The sequence below is a fragment of the Nicrophorus vespilloides genome, unplaced genomic scaffold (genome assembly GCF_001412225.1).
Source record: "Nicrophorus vespilloides isolate i.1.1-1 unplaced genomic scaffold, Nicve_v1.0, whole genome shotgun sequence".
NCBI lineage: Eukaryota > Metazoa > Arthropoda > Insecta > Coleoptera > Silphidae > Nicrophorus > Nicrophorus vespilloides.
In genome coordinates this window covers 21,988-43,221 of record NW_017099984.1, presented here as the reverse complement: position 1 = coordinate 43,221, position 21,234 = coordinate 21,988, and the positions used below count along the sequence as shown (strand labels likewise).

Sequence of the window (21,234 nt, the reverse complement as noted above, 5' to 3'; positions counted from 1 at the left end):
TACGTAATTAAATAAGTAAACAAACTTATTAATATAAATATTCTGCTCCTCTTTGTTTAAAATAAGCAAATTTCTCAATAATTTTATGATTAAATTTCTTGTAAATAATCCTTACAAACAGACAATACAGCTAAAGTATTTAATCGATCTTTGCCGAAGATGTTCGACAGTATTTCAATACGTTTTAGAGTGCTAAAACCAGGTAAAACAACTTTGAATAACCAAGATACCCGGTAAACAAACAAGATTGCTAGTGCACGTGACTCATCACTTGCATTATATAATATTTCCACAAAATACTTCATTTTTTATTATACCAAAAAACGTATTGGAAATAGATAATAAAAAGTGAATAATTACAAGAAACATATTTTCTAAAACAATTATTGAACCAGTTATAGAAATATAGATGCCACCCAGCTCCTATACATGATTCTCCCCTGCTTGTATTTATACTAAACCTTAAATAAACATTATGATCAATTGATTAATTATAGATTACTAACAATATTGTTGCTCTCAACATATTTGAGATAATTTTTTTTAACATTAATGATTGATGCTTACTAAGCATAGTTTCATTATGAACGTATTATATTCAATTCAATTGTTAACAAAGGGTTATTTAATGAAATCAGGTGACCAGTAGGCAACCAGTCATCAAGGTTTAGTTGTCATTTGTCATTTTAAATGTTTTCTAATAAGGTATAAGCGTTGTCTCCTACTTATTTTTGTGTGCCATTAATTTCATTTACTTTAAATTCGTACTGAAATGAAGAAAGTGAAGAAGTTCAACGTCGGCGATAAGGTGTTTGCCAAAGTTAAGGGATATCCGGCCTGGCCTGCCCAAGTAAGATACATAAACATATATCTAACCTCAAAAGTTGTTTAACGGTCGTCCCCCACATTCGTTACATGATTCGATTAAAATATACTTTGTTTCTTAATATTTCCAGATAGTTAAAGTTGTTGGCAAGAAGTACAATGTTCTATTTTATGGAACTAATGAAACGTAAGGAAACTGAACATGTTAGATTTTAATTAGATATAAATTGGATTCGCAAGTACAAATCTAAATTGAGTTCCACATAGATTTGTTTCTTGAATTGACTCCTAGATCATATCAGCATATGCCGACAGACCTTTGTTGAGGCAAAAAAGTCTGTGCGATTGTGTTCGAACATTACTTCCAGCATAAAAATTTCAATTTTATTCTAATTTAATTGTTTATTTCATTCTAGTGGTTCATTGAAACCGGAAGATATTTTCTATTATCTTAAGCACAAGGAAAAATTTGCAAAAAACCCAAAACGTAAAGACTATAAAGATGCAGTTGATCAAATTGAGGTTGATATTGAAGCAGCAGGAACTGACGGTGACAATGAATCGAATACAACAGATGTGACAACAGATCTTGATGATACACAGGAAGAAGTCAAAAAGGGTGGAAACAAGAGGAAGAGGTCATCAATATCTGTTGAGGGTAAAAATGAAAAGATGATTAAATTGGATCCAGAAGTGCATACTAAAGATGATGATGTTGCAAAGGAAAATACAAATTCTGTTTTGGATAATAAGGAAGTTGATCAGAGTTCTGATAATGTAGAGAATAAGGAAGTTGATCAGAGTTCTGATAATGTAGAAAAAGTGGAAGTTGATCAGAGTTCTGATAATGTAGAAAAAGTGGAACAAGAAAAGGAAGCAAAAGAAGAAAAGGTTGAAGAGCATATTGAAAAGGAACAGAAAGTAGAAAAAGAGGAAGAAGAACTAATTGAAGAAATTAAGGAAGAGGAATCAGTTGAAAAGGAGCCAATAGTAAATAATGAAGAGAAGTTAGATGTCAATGCAAAGACCACTTTAGAAAATGTAGAAGTGAATGAGGATAAGGAAAATCTAGATGATGAAAATAAGGAGAATATTGAAAAAGCAATACCTAAGGTTGAAGAGGATGCAATGGATGAAGATGAAACTGTCAAAAATGAAATATCAGATGAAAATATTGTGAATAATATAGATAACAATAATGATAAAGAAAATAGTGAAGTCAAAGATGTGATAAACGATTCTGCGAAGAAAACTTATGAACAAATAAATATTAATGATAGTAATATCCAATTAATTCCTGAATTCTATTTTAACGCGTTAAAAAAATACGTAAGTGCGAATAGCTAACAGTTATTGAAATTTAACCAAAACATTGTAATTTCAGGCGGAGAGAATCAAAAAGAAAGAGGATATATTTAAAGGTGACACATGAAGTTTAAATTATAAAATCGTTTATAAACTTGTTATCTTCCATTATTTAGATCAAAAACCTGATCCTGAATCAATTGAAGATGTCTACGGTGATAAGATAAATATTTTGCCAGTGAAAATTTCTGCAGACAAATTTGTTGGTATCAAATATAATCCGAGACCATTGATAAACTATGAGTCGGAATTTGATCGCGGCATCGGAGATGGAAAACATGCTGAGGAAATTCTGGAGTTACAGGAAAAGTTGTCGAAGAACGAGCATGTCGATTCCGAACTTATTCTTGAGATACAGCCGTGCGACGACAAAGAAATCGAGAACAAGATGAATCTGAATGTTCTGAAGTATAAGCAGGATAAATTGGAATGGCTCAAAAATGATACCGAACTTTACCGTTGTACGATGGTCATAAAGACGGTTCTTGGTTTGGAAAAAGCATTTCCCAAGGAGGCGATTAAACATTTGAAAATCATGGCCGATCTGCAAGTCGATCAATTGACGTTATTGAAGCATCCCCAATTCTTTGATATGACCAAGAGATTGCTGAAATACGTTGGAAACGTTGAGAGTTGGAATTACAATGGAGAAGAATTAGTTACCTTTGAAGATGATGCCAAAATGATACGAGAACTCGCAAAACAGTTGTTCGATAAATTCAAGGTAATTGAATTTGAGTGAGATTAAATGAAATTATAAGTATTATTTTTCAGGCATTATTTCCCTACAAAGATGATGAAAAGTTTGTAGAGAAGTTTGAGAAGGAATCGCAGGATTTGAAAGTCCAAACCAAGGAATTGGACAAATCGCAATTTTTCGCCATGTCTGCACGACCAAGTATGATTGTATTTTCATTAACAGTAAAATGTATTTAAAATTTATTTTTTTTAGACACTCGAAAATTTCTGATGGAGAACATTTACGAGCTCTTGGATTCCGCTGAAGAAATAAAACTGCCATTTAATGAAGATGACACATAATATATTATGTAACATTTATAGATTTGTATTAATATGTTGATGCTTATTAATTATATTTTTACTATTACAGAAACAAACAATAATAAGAAATTATTTCAATTATGTCTGTGCCTTTCGTGTTTGCGATAATCTCTGCGACGATCGTCTCTCATCCGACGTTCGTCCTTCTCTCTGATTTCCAGATGTATCGGCTTCTTGAATGGTCTGTCTCGTCCTCCAAACCTCATCTGTCCGGACTCCTTTTTACCACCGAATCCACCGCCCAGTCGCCTTGGTTTCCAGCCTTTTAACAATCTCTCGCATTCGAAATCCACAAATAGTACATTGCCATCCAATTCAGATTTGTACGCTCTCCTGTAGGCCTCCTCTGCATAGTGTTCAGACTCATATTCAACAAATGCATAGCCCTTTGAGAAGCCTGTGACTATGTCTTTAACGACACGAAATCGTTTTATGCGACCATACTTTACAAAGTGGTCCTTCAATGTATCCTTTGTGGTTTTTGGACTTAGGTTGCTTACAAATATTGTACATTCAGGTTTACCTTTCACAAATTTGTTTGGGGAATATTCGGAGTTGATGGCTCTTACGATTGCGCGATCATGGGGGATAGTGTCGGTTCCATCAATTGAACCAATTTTGACAGGATCATACTGTTTGGCAAATTTTGACCATTCCTGAAAATATTTCAAATAAATATCTATTATACTTACTTACGCTGAGAAATTACCTCATCACTCATGATTCCTAAAATATATCAATATTTTGTAAGTTATCTACGCTGCATTCTGCATTCACTGGTCCGCTGGTACTGTATCAAAAGCTCTATGAAGAGTGCGTCTTGGCAACTCTAGTGGCGCCTCTACCGAGCTGTCTTCAAAGCTTAAAATAAAACAAAGCTACTTAACCTAAATAGATTATATTAATAATACAAGATTACATTAATGCAGTACTAACAAAATACTTTGGATTATTATAATTAAAAGTAATTTTTACTGTTTTAAAACTGCATTCTCCTAGAAAATGAACAGTCTTATACAACACTGATTCTTAGTTTGATAGGTCCCTGTCAATCGTGATTAGAGAACTAGTTGTATGCTTATTTTTTTTGATACATATTTGTATTTAAAAAGATTTTAAAATTAACACACCACGATGATAGAAACAAAACGTATTTCATGATTATCTATTACAAATTTATACGAAAAACTTACGTACTTACGTATCATGGCCAATTGTAAAGAAATATAATTTTAGTCTTCATATTTCTATTCAAAACAATTATTTACTTATACACTAATTAAACATACTGATTAATATGTTAATAATAGTTAAAACAAGGATTTTGATGTGAAATAATCAACATTTATGTTATTTAGCGCTCATCCCTAGTAGCGCCACTCTAAGTGCTGCCGTTGAACTAAAATTAGACAGGGCGACAAAGCAATCAAAACCATTTGGAACTTATTCAAATCTTAATTATAAGATAATAAAACTTTTCTGATAGTTTCATTCAGAAGCTGATGAGAATTAATTAAAAGTAAAGAAGTTTTGTATTATATATTTTGTAAGAATAATTATTTGTATATAAAATACCTAATATTAGTCTGAACTGGAGCCTGACTCCTCCTTATTCTCTTCCATATTCTTCAATTTTTTTATTAAATCTGTCGCCGGATTGAATACACCGTTTGTTTGCGCATTGCAAGCAAAGCATCTCGTCGTCTTTTTGTACTGTTTTAAAGCACACTCCTCGCAAAAATAATGCTTACATCTATAAATTAAAAAAAAAAAAAACAATAGTAAAATAATTGCAATCACTTAATAACTACATCTTACTTTGTGACTATGGGATTCACGAAACTTTCCCTGCAAAGGCAACATTTGAATGGGAAATCATCTCCATCCGAATCAATTTCATACTTTTTATCATCATCGCTATCTTGGCCATATTCCCCCGCTTGCCATTCTTTCTCCAACTGCCATCCGTGCTTATAATCGCTCCTGTCGTGCAAGAATTTACAGCTATCTCCGAATCCACAGAAACCAGTCTCTTTGTAATCTTTACATATATCTGGTTGGTAATCCCATCTCACTGTGGCCCTCAAATTCGCTGGCGCTCGAATTGGACCTCTTCTAACTAAACCGGAACTCGCATTTCCAGCCGCCGTGTCCTTGGGTTTAAAATATTGCTGATAGTTATTGATGCCTCTATACAGTTTATCATCAGCTTGTCCTTCCAAATCGTTATTAACTTCTAGCCTTTTTTCAAATATTGCTTGAGCATCTCTATCTTTTTCTGTGTCAAATTCCTGAAAATTAAAAATAATCCATTAAAAAATTAAAGCAATTGTAATGTTTTCTATAATAATATATTGGTCTATAATAATATATAACTTACTGCAATTGCTGTAGCTCCTTGATCTGATGGACCAGCTGCCATAGCAGATCTTGATGACTTATAGCTAGTGATGGTCAGTTCTTCATCTTCACTACTTGAACTACTGTTGGAGACTCGTTTTTTCTTTAGATTTGTAGTTTGAACATTGGGGTTTATTTTTTTCTTCCGTTCAGTAGATTTTACAACAGTATTAGTTGACTCACTATTGCTGTTACCTTAAAACAAAAGTATGAATACTGTTGAAAAAGCTAATATATTTGATTAAATACCTTCTTCATCCGATGATTGTTGACGTTTCCGAGCGCCTTTACTTTTCACAGTCCTCTTTTTGAACATAAAAGTACATGTTCCATTGCCTGGATCTGCCATTCTTTGTATAACTGACCTAGAAATCTTCTTCTGAGGCTTTTTCCTGGTGCTGCCTAAACTGTTGACAACATTAAATTTGAGGTTATAGTGTATATTTATTAAATATTAATTACAGGATATGCAACCAAACGAACACAATTATGTGTATATAGACTATATTTATATCATGCCTGTAGTAATTCGAATTTCCGTAATTCTGGAAGAAGTATGTTGAATATCAGGAAAGTTGCAGTTGGATTATCGGGTGGTGTTGATAGTGCAGTTACAGCTTTCTTATTGAAACAAAAAGGTGTGCTATTGTTTAAGAATCATCTATAATATTTAAATAATGCTTTTGTAGGTTATGATGTTAAAGGTGTTTTTATGCAGAATTGGGATTTAAGAGATGAATTCGGAAAATGCTCCTCAGAAGAGGATTACAAGGATGCCCAAGTAGTTGCAAAAAACTTAAAAATACCATTAAAACATGTAAAATTTGTTAAGGAATATTGGAATGAGGTGTTTCTGTAAGTGATTAATAAGAGTAAACAATTGTATTGCAATTATCATGTACAGGAATTTGTTGAAGGATTATGAAACTGGTTACACTCCAAATCCAGACATTCTTTGCAATAGACATGTCAAGTTCAATTACTTTTATAAATATGCTAGGGATGTTCTTAAAGTAGATGCAATAGCAACTGGACATTATGCAAGAACAAACTTTGGAAGTTACTTAGAGAATTTCAATGAAAATGAAAGTATGTTTTTTTTTTAACAGAAAAAAAATATGTAATTTGTACATTATCAATAATTGCATTATTGAACTTTCAGATGTAAAATTACTTAGAGCCAAAGATGATTTTAAGGATCAAACCTTTTTCTTGTGTCAAATTGGACAAGAAGCCCTTAGAAGGACAATGTTTCCTTTGGGTACACTTCTCAAATCAGAGGTGAAAGAAATTGCTGCCAAAAATGGTTTGGAGAAGTTTGCTGCTAAGAAGGAAAGCATGGGTATTTGTTTTATTGGTGAAAGAAACTTTCAAGGTTTCATATCAGAAGTAAGCAAATAATTCCCATTGTAATAATTTTAAATTAATTTTCATTTTCTTAGTATATTAGCGACAAAGTTGGAAATTTCGTTGACATTGAGTCTGGGAAAATTGTTGGGCAACACACTGGAATCCACAAGTGGACGATAGGTCAAAGAAGTAAGTTAGGTGGTTTCGCCAATCCTTATTACGTAGCCAAAAAGGAAGTGGATACTAACACAATTTACGTGGTAAATATTTACATAAATTAAATGTATATAGATATTATTATTATTATGGAATTTAGGCTTCAGGCTCGAAGAACTCCGCTTTCCACAGCTCGCTTTTCTTCACCTCGAAACCTCATTGGATCAACAAGCAACCAAAGGAATTATTAGATGGAAACATTTTCGAATGCCAATTTAAGTTTCAGCACACGCACGATTTGATCAACTGCGAATTGTGCGAGACATCAAAGGGTCTAGTCGTTTGGTTGTCGTCTCAGAAGAGAGCTTTAACTGCAGGTCAATATGCTGTATTTTATAAGAACGACGAGTGTTTGGGTGGCGCCAGGATGATGCACATCGGACCATCGAATTTCAGCTTATACTGGCTGCAAAACAACAACAAATGCAAAGTAACAAGACGTTTGTACAAGTACGAAGACAACAAAAAACGGGCCATAAAATTAACACAATAAAATTTATTTCCTAGATTTTTCCTTTTTCTTCTTTCGCCTGTATTCTTCTTCGCTACTGCTGGAATCGTCGTCACTTGAACTGTCACTCTCCGAAGTTTCTGCCCTCTTTTTCTTTTTGCTTTTCTTCTTCTTGTGTTTCTTATCCTTCTTGTGCTTCTTCGTTTTAACCTTTTCCTCTTCCTCAGTGTTTGGTTCCAATTTTACCGTTCCTATTGGTAATCGTCGAGGCAGTTTTATTTCACCCTGTATATGATCTGCCAGTGTTTCTCTGAAGTCATCAACGGGTCCTAAGGGTTCTGCCTTTATGGGTCTACTCTCAACAGGTGGATTAACTTTGGATTTTAAATCTGCCTCTTCTCTGACATGTTTTGGAATTTTGTAATTAGACACATGATCCACTCTCATCGATCTGTTTAATACTTTGATTCCATTTAAGTTGTCCACTGACAAATCAGTTGATCTCTGATCCTCGAAACAAATGAAACAGAATCCTCTTGATTTACCTGTGTCCTTATCCCTTACTAAGTTTATGTGCACAATTTCTCCATACCTGCAAATGTACAATTAATATTATTATAACCTATCAACTAAATTAATTTATCACTTACTGTGAGAACATACAAATCAAATCTCCTTCACTTAAATCATACGGAAAGCCAGCTACAAATATCCAGGCACTGTCTCTGTACTGGTCATGCCAAGAAGTTTTGTTTGTAGAGTGCAATTCTTGTTCACTCAATTTGAGGACATTTTTCATATTACTAAAAATAAAATAATTGTTAAGTTTTAATTAATTTCTTTAATATTATTTAACTTACGTTAATGGATTCATGTTGATTTAATTTTAAATCTCAACTAGTCACAAACATAACCTTAAATAACAAATAACTAACTTGTTTGCTCGTGTCAAGTGAGTGCATGTGTTACCTATGCAACACACTATACAATCACAAGTACTCAAGTACTTGACAAAGTACATAAGATACATTAGTAATACTGTAGATGGCACTTAGTTAGTTTTAATTTATTATGAATATACAAAAGAATATTATTTACAAAAGAATAAATTTAATATTATTTATAAAAGAATGTTTATTTATGTTTATCAAATATCATCACCGTTACTTCTTCAAGTAGCTCTATGTTCTATTATAATTCTAATGTAAATTGGTGTTTCCAAGATGGACAAGAAAACCAAAGACTTCATATATTCATAATACTTATAATATTGACATAACTATGGACTTCATTGTAGGAAGTATCCAAAACTTACAAGCAATATCAGATTTGAACAAAAATTTCTAATGTGCTCAACACATCTATTTGTTAATATATTTTGTTTTATATTCTCTACACTTACAAATTCTTATATTTAAATGGATGTATCTTGTTCCTAAACAATTTGAGGAAAAAATTGTAATAATTTTCAAGAAAAGTTAAATAATTAGTAAAAACACTAGAGGGTATTTTTTTCCGGATTTTTCTTTGTTTTTAAATAATTTATGTTGTAATACCTTGTCAAATAGCCATAGAAATTAAGTGTATCTTTTTGTAAAGATGGAAAAAAAGGGTTGTCCTTAAAAACTAATTTGACTTCAAGTTTAGTATATTTGGAAAGCGTAACGGAGTGACTCCGAAAAGGTCCTGTCACACATCACATGGGGGCCATCACACGTACCCACTATCCGGGTATTACTTAACGCCCCCGGATTTAGCTCACTCATTCTGACGTACACGAAACGAGTGAAAGTTCGCCACTCACAATGTACAGTCAACACTCCCAAATCGATCTTAACTCGTGTCGATCTTTCCTTTGCTTTCCTACAACTTCAGTGCAATCAGATTTAGTTTGAATCCAGCTACTAAGAATGAGAGAAAGTGTTGTACATTGTTCTCACTATCTCTGATTTTGAAACGCATTACTAAATATGCAGATATTTTCAATATATGTTGTATATATTGACTGTTAATATATGAATGACTAACTAAATTTTTTAAGTTATAATTAAAAACATTTTTTATCTACACATTGCGGCTTCGATCAGTCAGGATTTACTATAGTAAACTCTATTTGTATACACAATTATTATTTTATAAATAAATGATTTTCACCTTATACAGTTAATTGATCCGTTGTTAAATATGTTAAGATAATTATCTGATGCAACGGTAACTGTCATCTATCCTACGAAAAACTGAGTTAAATCCAATCATAGATCGATTGTAACTGTTAATTAACTAAGTTTAAATGAAGTACCTTCTCTTTTTAATTATATATTCTTAAAAACTGCTCTATTTGTAAGCATTAATTAGTGGTTTTGTTAAAAGTACACAAATTGAATCACATTATATCGTAGAATTGACATATTTTTTTGTGTTCTTCGTAAAAAATTGATTTAAAGATATCATAAACAGTTAAAACTGAGCCAATTATAAATAATTTGTAACTATCGATAAACTTGATTTAAATCTTGGTGTTTTTAAAGTAGATAAATTGCAGCAAAATTCATCACAGAAATTTAAGTTACAACGGTTTATTTTCATCAATTGTTAAAACAACTTGACATGTGCCAAGTATTTTAATGTAATTTTCCAAATATGTTAATAGTATTCAAGACTTAAACTGGACTAAGAAACTAGTTCATCGAATGCGAGTTGAGTGAAAATCCTTGAATATCTGCCACTGGAAAAACAACATCATTATAGTTTTTTCTGTTTATCTGTGCAGAGAAGACTCCCTGTTAAATTGAGCGTGTTTGAATGGAGAAAAAGTGAAATTTCCGCATTAAGAATTCGTTATCAATGATGGACAGATGGAGTGGATCGGTGGAGACAGAAGAAAGTGGTCTCCTTTTATTTGATAAGGCCAGATTCGTTTCACGGTCAATTTAATGTAATTTGAATACGTTTCTAATGAACATCGTTTATTCCCCTGGTCTCGGTGCGTGAACTCTACGTACGTATCGTAACGTAACGTAACCGAACATCATGTCCAGAAATGGGGAATGGGAATTACGTTTGCTCCATGCTTCAATACCTCTCGAACAACGGCACCGAAGCCATTACGTTTTGCCATTAATCGAATGCTCTTCGCATTTTTTCTCACTCTGTCTTTCTCTTTGCCACATGCAGACGCATATGCCATCTCCATGCACGTCCGCACCGAAGAACGATTGAGTCGATCTAACTACAAACCAGAAATTTGAAGAGAAACACAACCGTGGTAAGAACAGAGAAAAAGAGATTGACACGAAAAACGAAGATGCTTTATGTAACATGACAGCGCATCGGAACATTGACATATATTTTTTTATTCACTTGTTGTCGCTGTTAAATACCTTTTCCAAATCCGTAATCTTCTTCATTGAAGCCAGATTGTGTATATTACACATTGATCATTTTAACGTTTCTTATAGTGCTTTACAATTGTTAATGAGTAATATAATTTAGTATATTTCATTCCGGGCTAATCGAAGTCGTACTAGTCAAGGTATTACTGTACTAATAATTAAAGTTTTCTTTAACAAGATCAATTTTTACAACATCTTTTACTTCACAATAAAATAATCCCTAATGGCTGAGGCGGCCCTGGATCATAGCATCAATAAAATGATGTAATGTTGATTAAGAGTATTATTTAATATTTTGTACATGGAGGCATGATTTTATTTACTTCTTGGTAAGCCAGTTTTGTGTTCTTAGTATTTTATTTAGACAAATATTTAGAATCTTCGAACTAACATGTATTGAATATTTTAATAAATTATGCATGTCGCTCTTATTTTACAATTTTAAAACGTAGATATTTCTTATATATTTCTTTAAAGAAATTTATAGAATTATAAGAAAAATACTATTATTAATTATTATTATGTACATTGTTAAAGTGAATATAAATATTGTAACATTTAAATATGAAATTGTAATCTTTGATTCATGGCTTGAAATATTTATGATGTTAGTTTACGGGAAAAACGAGATGGTTTCTGTTTCAGAATATTTTTGTAATTTCTTGGAATTAATTATGAAAGCATTTCGAGTTTCACTGCGCTTCATACATTGCTTTTCTTACTTAACAACTAAATACTATATGAATGGAACCATAATCAAATGAAACAGTTGTACGGATAATAAATGCGAGTAATTGGATCGTAATTAGGATGAGTGTATATTAAATCTTCCGAGTGCGTGCATAAATTTTTTTTTAATAATAATTTTATTAATTTTCGTGGAATATGGGTCAATTTCAAGGTAAGGAATCCATGTGGAAATGTGTTAGCGCAGGTCAAAACGTGGTACAGTCGGCGTCGTATGATCACGATGAAGAAGAGGAATGCCTGGGCCCGCTAAAATTGTTAAAAAGAGTCTTCTGGTGGGCCGAAAGTAGGTGGGCCGACGTACAATCTTGTCCAAAACAAGGAACACAAACGCACGAAGAGTTGCGTTTGAAAGAGGCAAAAGGAGAGGGCACTCGCACGCTCTTTTTCCCCACCTGCTCCGAAGAAATTACCTCTTCTGCAGGTAAGAGACTGTACAGTGTCCGCTGGTACGCGGCAAACACGTCACGAGTGACCCGTTACCACTAGTGGTTCTTCATCGAAACTGTTAAATTCCTCGGTGGTCGACGTCTGAGAACCCTCCTCAGTGCCAGTCGCAAGGGCGAAACCTGCTGGAAAGTGCTCGAAGAAGTGAGGACGTGCCCTTAATCCGCGTTCGTCCTGTTTTTGTTTTTTCCATTGGGATTTAGGATTCGCGGAAGTCGCGAAGAGGTCGTGACCCAAATACCGTTTGTGCTGCATCTCAGAAAAACGAGTGTGCGATTTAAAAGCCAATCCATCCATCCATCCACCTCTGGATTAAAACTTTTCTATTGAAATCGATCGCATGAACTTCCACATATTGGATGGTGATGATGTGCAGTGATTATTGACCCCTTAAAGAAAGTTTACCAGTTTCTTCTGTGTTAGCAATGACTTCTCGAGGACGCCGACTTCTGCTGGGTCTCGCAGCCCTTGCGGTCGTCGTATCATTATTCCATTTAACCGCAGGTAAATACATATAAAACATTGGTAATCCTCCGGTGCACGAAGAACGGGAAGCGGCGGCTCGGTGAATTTTGATATTGCCGGAGTGCGAAGAGCATGCGCGCTCCTTTTGGAGAAATGCAACTTTCTAAGTTGTGAAATTTCCTCCGCAACGAATGAATCACCGAAAATAAAAATAAAATAAAACCAACAACAATGTAAAAACGAAGTATACGTCAACGTGCGGATCTCTAGTTACAGAATGAAAGGAAAGTAGATTTTCCGGATCTCATGACTTCAAATACGTAATGTTGATTAACAAATTACTACGCGATACTTCCCAAGTAACTTATATACACGAGATGATTATTATACTTTGTTTCATTAACATTAGTATAAGTAAAGCAATAATAATTTTATACTTTCATCTTAAAATAAATTATCAAATTTTAAATTGTAAACGTTAAATTAACGATTCAATTTCAATGTTCAACAGAATCGTGACTTTGTAAAAACTTTCTATAAACCAAAGGTTTTTCTTTAAAACTGCTGGTTTCTCTACAATTACCCAAACACATTTTCCATAAACAAATTCTTAGAAAAAATAACAACAACTTTAATGCGGAACAAAAATTCGACCATTCTTGCGGAAAGGCTTGATATTTCTAGCTACGCCACTAACAAAACAAGTTGATAAGATTATGAAAACTCGTGCTCATTCTGAGGAACTGTACGAGGGCCAGAAGGTCAATAACATGAACAATTAAGATAATAATACATCTGACAAACCGTATGGATATAAGCTCATTGGAATTCAGCATCCACTTACGATCTATGATCAAGGTTTTCATCATGATATTGAACTAGAATCATTACTACTTCACCTTACATGAGTAAACAAGATCTTGATGAGGGACTTTCAAGACAAGATGAAATATATCTATTACAACTCTATCTATTACAACTCTATATATTCAAATGTAAAAAACATTATAGTATTGACTTAAGTCTGATTACTAGATAAGATGGAAAACTACTAAAAACAGATGGTATTGCTAGTAAATTAAGAACGGTAAATCTTTATTTGAAATGTTAACGGAAATGTTATCATGTTCAGGAAAACCTTCTAAACACATACAGATAATACAACCTGTTTAATGATGGCCCATTTACATTAGAGGCTTTATCAAAATTACCTAGAATTGAAAATATAAGGAGTGGAAATTTAGGAATAAAAAATGGGGCAAATTGAATGTAGTGACAATTTTGTATTTTATTTGAAGATTTTCCTTATATTTTAAATGATTATTTGTAGTTGTAACTACTGATTAATTTAATGTTGCAATTAACAAGGGAACATGCAAATTGATTATAATGTACACGTCTTGTTAATGATAGTAATTACAATTAGTTGTTGTGTAGTGTAAATTTAAAACAGAAAATTTAGGTGCTTTGAAATAATGAAATGTACATAGAAAATGCAAATGTTCGCGTTGCAGAAATAATTTAGAAAGAGTTTATTCTTGCGATTGCGATGGAAACATTGACCGATTGGAATTTCTCTCTGGGAAATTGGAAACGTTCGGAACAGTATTGGCAGTATGCAGATTGTGTGACATTTTTGTTGTTGTATTGATCGCTGTTCGCGGTTCATTTTTTCTCTTTGTTTTTTGTTTCACTGCTGCTGCTGCTGCTGCACGGTTTCTAATTAGAAATCTTTAGTTCTGTCGCATTCTATTGTCGTCGGTTTCTTCGATCCGCTCCCTCCGAATGGCTTGTAGCAACAAATTTAATTGGGAATGGGTATCGACGCGATTACCCAAAGAGGATGATGAAACGACGAACGACGTCCATGAACGGAAAAAGAAAATGAACGCAAAGACGCTCCATCGCTTGTCGTTACGTGATGGAAAGTAAAAACAGAAATAATAACGCATTGTATTTGACAAAACATCGGAACCGCAAACGCCGACCGACACGAGGAAGACCATGGTAAACGATGGTAAAGAAGATATTATTGCAATGGACTCGTTTTCTCCGGCTTCTTCAAATCTAATTGAAACTTGCACAAATTATCATTAAGCCGTGCTAATTGCTACGCGAATTGTGACAATGCAAAGTGTCACACATTACACAATATTTTCTAATTAAATATATTTAATTAGATTGGCAATTCGTAATTAATCGACTAATTAATCAATTTTATTAATTATAATTGTCTTTCCATTTAATTATTTCGGATTGTCACAATCATATTAACAAAAATGACATAATTCAAACATATTTACAATATCTGACATTGACAGATGTCTGTTGACAACTTCGTTTAAAAAATGACACTTTAGTGTTCACATTATCCTTATGTTTATTTTCTTACAATTGATGGATTCGTTACTCTCTTACTGTAAGAACCTTTCTACATTTGTCTGAAGACATAATTACATAACAAAATATAGAAATATCAATTTAACTAATTTGGTACTCTTGGTAGAACTTTACATAATTCCAATTGACAGTTACGCTGTACTGTCATCTAATAACCAATCACTATCAAACTTTTCTACCTATTAGCCCAAAGCATATTCAGCAAACATTATGACAAATTCTAATATTGTTCATGGATTTATAGATGATGAGCAGATGGGAGAGGGTGAATTCTAATATTAGGAATACATATAATGTTAATGGCTGAACGTTCTCATTACCTCAAAGAGTTCACTTTTAACTCTTTGTAGCTAGGAAAACCTTCTAACAAATACATATTGTAAAGTATATTTGAATCATTACTGTTTAACAAGCATTTTGCAATGTTTATCATTCGACTTAAGTAATCGACCTTTATGTATTTAATTCCTCAATTCAGTACGCAATATGCTATACATCATCCATTGCTACAGTTTTTTTTCTATACATATTCTTTTATTAGTCAAAGACAAAGTTTGAATAAATAGGAAGGACGTATTTTATTTCGCCAGACAGACGACATCAATTTAGGTTTCCTTTCCCCCCCTTTCTTCTTCCTTTCGGTCGGATTTAATTGAAACTTTGCGCCAGAACAATAATGCCTTGCTGACCTCGAATGCATTCAATTAACTCTATGGAAGTTATGCAAATCTTGGATGACTTCGAATTACGTCGAGCTTACAACTTCCATACAGAACGCAACAAATGGTTGTTTCCATATCCCATAACCTCAATAAGAAAAAGAGAAAGCAACGGCGACATCTTTTATCTATTGATACAACTTCATACAAACATTAGCATCAATATTTTATTTTATCTTTATCATTTTTTTTATTGAATATTAAAAATAATTATTACAACATTTTTGAATACTTTCCAACAACTTTATGTAAAGTCATTAAAATTACCAACATTGTGCAAAAATATATTACTACAATTTCATCAAAATCTGTACCTCAAGGAAAGGTACCTGTTGATTATTCAAACTACATTTCAGAATTACCAACAAATCATTAATTACTTCTTTGTTACAGATTAGTAAAAACATAACTTAGCAATACTAAACAAACTTTAAAAAATCAATTTGTTAAACCTTAACAAGTGTCCACATAGATTTTACAATGTTTAAGGGTTCAATGTTTACAATCGAAATTCCGACAAACAAAATCCCGACATTCGAAATCCCGACAACCATAATCCCGACAGTATCTTATTGTTAATAAGTAATTAATAAGTCTATATGAAATAAGTAAAAGATACTGTCGGAATTATTTATTTTTTGTTGAAAATAATTGATTTAATTTTATAAAATTAATGAAATATTTTACAAATTTAATATAATATATTATAAATGTAATGTAATATGCATATTTTTATTCGCTGTAAATATCTTTAATTTGTAGTAGATGGGAATTTAACGTTAGCCCCGATAATTTCATCAGTTGAATTCAATAAACGAATTGCAAATTAATTTGATATTCATGTACACATATATGTGCACAAATTCCAATTTCGTTCCGGCATTTACAATGTATACCGAAAATATCCATACGCAAAACTAAATAAATTAATTTAAAAAAAAATAAAACAACAACAAGATCGCACACATTTAAATGGGAATACAGGCAAATACAAGTAAAACTCTATGCATTAATTATTTTCCTCTCTCGAAAAGCTTTTATATATTTATTATAATAATATTTTATTTATTATTTTGTAATTAATTCTCGTCCAGTTTCCAATTTCAATTATTTTTGTAATATATAATATTTCGCTATTGAATTCAATTCAACTCACTTTTTTTTCAATAACTATTGTTTATTGTTTAAACAGTTTCAATTACATTTTTTTTTTACAATTTTTACAAATTATTTAGATAGAATTTCTAATAATTAATTATTTCGCTAAAATTGTACATTAAATTTGACCTGAACGTGTTTGATCCTTCAATTAGTTTCGTAATTGACGTTTCTACATAAATTATTTAGACCTCAATATAAAATCATTGTTAATTAGTAACCACCCTAATTAGTCTATTAAATAAAAGTATTATTTTAGTAAATAATTAAATAAATATTATTTTGTAATTAAACAATTTTTTTGCACTAAATTAAATAAATATGCACTATTTATAAATCATTTTCTCTTTGCAATTTCGTCAAATTATTTGAGTTAATTGAGGCAATTTATAGAAAGTTTCTGATTCAAGTACAAGTGTAAATTAAACATGATTAAGGCTAAGTTTATACAAATTACATTGATTTTATTCAAGAGTTTAATGAAATCAATGTAAACTTCTAAACTTTTTGATCATACTTAATTCTCAATACAGTGTAAACTCGCTTAACGAGTTTAATACGTTCCAAAATTTAATTCCAAAAGTAATATTATTGTATAATAATTAAAGCGAAGTTTATAAAATTTACATTGACTTTAAGAAAATTCAATTTTTTTAATAAATTATCTTTGTATACATTTTTTGATCATAATTTTTAATATGTATAAAATTTGTTATAAGGTATAAGGTAATAACTTCTAAAGAAAAGAAGAAATATACGTAAGGTTGTAATAATAAAGATTCTGAAAACATCACTCTATAATGTAATAGTACCAAGAGAAGATTCATCCAACTGTATATTTACTGGTGCATTAACCGTGATCTATTGCCATTGAACGGAATGCAATTCGTTTTGGTTTGATGATTTTGATCTTAGAAATCAAGTAACTAAAGCATCTAAAAAAATATCACAGATTTAGATTTTAACATCGACTTTGGATACTTCAGTTATACTAATTATAAATTGATTATTTGTTATGAAATTTTAGTATATATTTTTTTATCATCTTATTTAACATAATTTAATCAATAAATATTGTAACGATATCATAATTATTGAAGATATTTGAGGTTTATATATAAAATATAGACATATGCTCAAATTTACATTTCGATAAGGGTAATTGAATACGCGAAGAGTTGGAAGATTGTCTATGAAATATAATAATTATCTGTATTACTGTAGAATTCTCGGAATACTTATTATATCTATAATAGAGAAACGTAATTACCTTTATCCCATTGTTCAATGTTACGGACATAAAACTGAGGTAGACTTTTAGGAAGAAGTTTATTGGCTGTTTCGCATATAACAAAATTGTTTCTGAATAACGTTATGAAAATAACATACACTGAAATGTAAGAAATCATCTTTAAGCGTTTACAATAAACGCCGCACCTTAAAATTATTATTTGACTAGGAAATTAAGTTTTAATTAACTTTTTAATAAAATTTTATTTAAATACAATGCAAGTTATTTTGAATGCATATAATTTTTCGTACTGTACCCGCATTGTTTGAAACCGGACTAATCGCGGTTTAAAGCCGTACAAAAAGAGACTCGACTATATGTATACAAACAAGTGTGTACTGATTTATAGAAGTTGTTTTTTTTTTAATTAAAATTAAACTTCCTTATAGATTTTTATTAATAATTGATCTAAAGTTTATGTAATTTTATATAAATTTCTATACAACGACGACTAAATTTCCTTTGTTTATCTTAGAAAGTTTTCTCATTAACTTACGTATTCATTAAATATACATTACCTTGGTTACCAAACTATATTTTATGTTCTTATATAATCAAAATCGACTACAGAATTTTATAGTTTACCAGATTTTTTTTTTGACAAAATTTTATTGAAATTTATATAAAAATTTATTAATGTAACTGGAATAACATATTACATTATTTAACTCAAATTTTATAAATCATATACAAATAGTGTTTATTTACTGAGTGTTTTTTTTTGATTCAATATATTCTATACCAATATTTAACAGATTAATATTCAAGCACTTATGAAAAAAAAAACTAATCGTGAATACTATATAAAGCGGTTTCACTATGAAATACTTGACAAGTAATATATACAAGTACTTGTGAAATAAGTCATAGAATTTTTTTTGTTAAACTTTAAAGCTGATTCTTAACAAAATAATACAATTGGACAATATGTTTGGTTTTTTAACAAAATATATTGCTTAAAACATTGAATATATAATAAAATGAACAATAACATATGCTCAGTTTAAGAAAAATTTGTGGCAAACATCCTTTTTGTTATTAAATCTTGAGTTGGGAATGCATATTCACTACACGTTTCTTTACGTTCCCAAGTACTTAATGATGGTATGATGTACATTATTACTGTATTATAATTTGTATTAATTATGCCAAAAGATAATTTGAAATTTAACATTATGTTGTCGAATATTTCGAGGACTTTTTAACTTATATAGAGTGTGATGTTCATCAGGGTCAAATATAAGAATTAGAATTTAATAATTCAAAACCTTACTTATTGATATACAGTCAATTGTATTAATTATATTATAGGATGTTCAAGTCCTGGAATTTCCAATGTAAACTTTGTAAACTATAAAAAATATCAAGTACACTATGGCGAGTGTCGTTCATTTGTTATATTTTCAATTTCTTTAAATAATTTAATCAAGAATTAATTGGAAAATTTCGTTTGAAATTATTAAAATGTAGTTAAGAGTAGTTTGAAGATAGTTTGAAGCTGCAATTTGTAAGAGTAGATTGGGAATAATTTTGAGCATTTTGGAAATGGGAATAATTGGGATGTTCTGTAAACTCTGCATAATGCAAAACCGTCCTAATGCGGTGTGATAGGGCCGGGTGTAAAATAATTTCATGAGCGTAAAACGGATTACGACTGTTCATTTCGGGGAATGCCCGGAATCGCATTATCAATAACCGAATAAATGTGCATCAAATGTGTATATTTCGTTGCATTCGGATCGGAGTGTACCACGAGGGCGGCTGGAGGCGGCGGCGGTTTATTGATTTCCGTAATGGTTTGTGATGTGTGTGTGAGAGAGGGAGGAGGTTGAGGAAGAGGTGATGGAGGAGGATGAGGAGGAGGAGGCATCGATGGCAATTAATTTATAATCAGCGCAGTTGAATACTCATTGGCCGCTAAATTGTATGTGGATAATGTGCAGGTAATTGCTTTCTAATTTTCGGATCGGGAAGCGCCTCATTGGCAGACGCATGCCATCCGCCGTCAAAGCTGACCAATCATAGCTTTATGATGAAAAAATAAACAAGAGAATAATAATAGAAAGATGAACAATAAAGAAAGGGTCATAATTGTAAATGCACATATACGGAAATCGTACGGAAATTGAAAAATATGTTTCGAAGATGACTTGTCTGCGTGCAATAATGGTCATCATTGTGAAATACCTGGTATACAAGGTGTTCCTCTGCGGATGGCCTTGGCGTCAGGTTGCCCACCGTCCGACGGTTCGATGACCGGAAGGCGTTTTAGCGAGAACAGCCGTGCATTCCAACAACAAATTGCCTATGGAATATATAAACATTTTTTTCCTTCTTCCATCATTCATTTTTCACCTACCTACCACTTGCTGTTTGATACACACGTCCATCGGTTTGAGGTGCGTCCGAATATTATGTAACGGTTCTTTTTCGTGTCTTCGATCCTATAAACAATCATTTACATATATCCGAATAATAACATAGTTCAAAGTACAAAATTCCAATGATGTCCGAACATCAATTTTCTATGCTTGAATAGAGTTAAAATACTTCTCACATTTTGACTATATCTAAATATGAAAGAAATATTTGTAATTGAATTAAAGCTAATTTAATTTTTATTCTACTTTTATTCTATAATCTACTTGTACAAAAGCCTCGGATTGTCCGGGTAATTAACTTCATTCGGACTGTTTGAAACTACTCTAATTGAAGTATTAAATACATACAAAAATAAAGCGCAGAAAATTGCACATTGAAAAAAAAATACTGAAATTGGACTATGTTCGAAGCCGGACATTATTTCACTTGCATTATATGTAGTACTTGTTAAATTGATCACTATTATAAAGTATTAAATTGGCCTCTATAAAATTTTACTTTTTAACAAAATTTATTGTCCCAAAAAAAAAAAAAAACATATGACTTAGAATGTTTTACTATAGA

At 31.6% G+C, this 21,234-nt stretch overlaps 6 protein-coding genes across 11 annotated transcripts in view; 3 read left to right on the top strand and 3 right to left on the bottom strand.

Annotated features, from left to right (window-relative positions):
• The first annotated feature begins 667 nt into the window (after nt 1-667).
• Nucleotides 668-3,383, top strand: LOC108566503 (PC4 and SFRS1-interacting protein). Its single transcript, XM_017926410.1, has 8 exons — nt 668-850; nt 957-1,012; nt 1,242-2,154; nt 2,210-2,246; nt 2,307-2,914; nt 2,965-3,088; nt 3,143-3,239; nt 3,302-3,383. The coding sequence occupies exons 1-7, from the start codon at nt 773-775 to the stop codon at nt 3,229-3,231; spliced, it is 1,905 nt and encodes a 634-aa protein (XP_017781899.1). The 5' UTR covers nt 668-772; the 3' UTR covers nt 3,232-3,239; nt 3,302-3,383.
• Nucleotides 3,268-4,473, bottom strand: LOC108566507 (U11/U12 small nuclear ribonucleoprotein 35 kDa protein-like). Of its 4 annotated transcripts, none has more exons than XM_017926417.1 (3): nt 4,450-4,473; nt 3,962-4,113; nt 3,268-3,908 (listed from the first exon to the last, which is right to left on the bottom strand). In XM_017926417.1, the coding sequence occupies exons 2-3, from the start codon at nt 3,971-3,973 to the stop codon at nt 3,327-3,329; spliced, it is 594 nt and encodes a 197-aa protein (XP_017781906.1). In that variant the 5' UTR covers nt 3,974-4,113; nt 4,450-4,473; the 3' UTR covers nt 3,268-3,326. The 4 variants fall into 4 exon arrangements, with proteins under 4 accessions (XP_017781906.1, XP_017781905.1, XP_017781903.1 ...); XM_017926416.1 differs by having other exon boundaries at nt 4,454-4,469; XM_017926414.1 differs by lacking the exon at nt 4,450-4,473 and adding an exon at nt 4,189-4,300.
• Nucleotides 4,474-4,636: 163 nt separating this feature from the next.
• LOC108566505 (RING finger protein 113A) lies at nt 4,637-6,076 on the bottom strand. The gene is made up of 5 exons (XM_017926412.1): nt 5,902-6,076; nt 5,633-5,847; nt 5,071-5,543; nt 4,828-5,005; nt 4,637-4,651 (listed from the first exon to the last, which is right to left on the bottom strand). Exons 1-4 carry the CDS (start codon nt 5,999-6,001, stop codon nt 4,834-4,836), a joined length of 960 nt encoding a protein of 319 aa, XP_017781901.1. The 5' UTR covers nt 6,002-6,076; the 3' UTR covers nt 4,637-4,651; nt 4,828-4,833.
• Nucleotides 6,077-6,154: 78 nt separating this feature from the next.
• On the top strand, nt 6,155-7,729 carry LOC108566504 (mitochondrial tRNA-specific 2-thiouridylase 1). The gene is made up of 6 exons (XM_017926411.1): nt 6,155-6,290; nt 6,342-6,507; nt 6,557-6,741; nt 6,815-7,041; nt 7,095-7,262; nt 7,319-7,729. Exons 1-6 carry the CDS (start codon nt 6,209-6,211, stop codon nt 7,709-7,711), a joined length of 1,221 nt encoding a protein of 406 aa, XP_017781900.1. The 5' UTR covers nt 6,155-6,208; the 3' UTR covers nt 7,712-7,729.
• LOC108566506 (RNA-binding motif protein, X-linked 2) lies at nt 7,693-8,600 on the bottom strand. Its single transcript, XM_017926413.1, has 3 exons — nt 8,530-8,600; nt 8,320-8,472; nt 7,693-8,261 (listed from the first exon to the last, which is right to left on the bottom strand). Exons 1-3 carry the CDS (start codon nt 8,541-8,543, stop codon nt 7,715-7,717), a joined length of 714 nt encoding a protein of 237 aa, XP_017781902.1. The 5' UTR covers nt 8,544-8,600; the 3' UTR covers nt 7,693-7,714.
• A 3,708-nt stretch (nt 8,601-12,308) lies between these two features.
• LOC108566509 overlaps nt 12,309-21,234 on the top strand; it is a 22,723-nt gene continuing 13,797 nt past the window's right edge. For all 3 annotated transcript variants that reach the window (XM_017926420.1, XM_017926419.1, XM_017926418.1), the window contains exon 1: nt 12,309-12,759. In XM_017926420.1, coding sequence (XP_017781909.1) covers nt 12,681-12,759 — 79 coding nt within the window. In that variant the 5' untranslated portion in view covers nt 12,309-12,680. The remainder of the gene's footprint in view (nt 12,760-21,234) is intronic.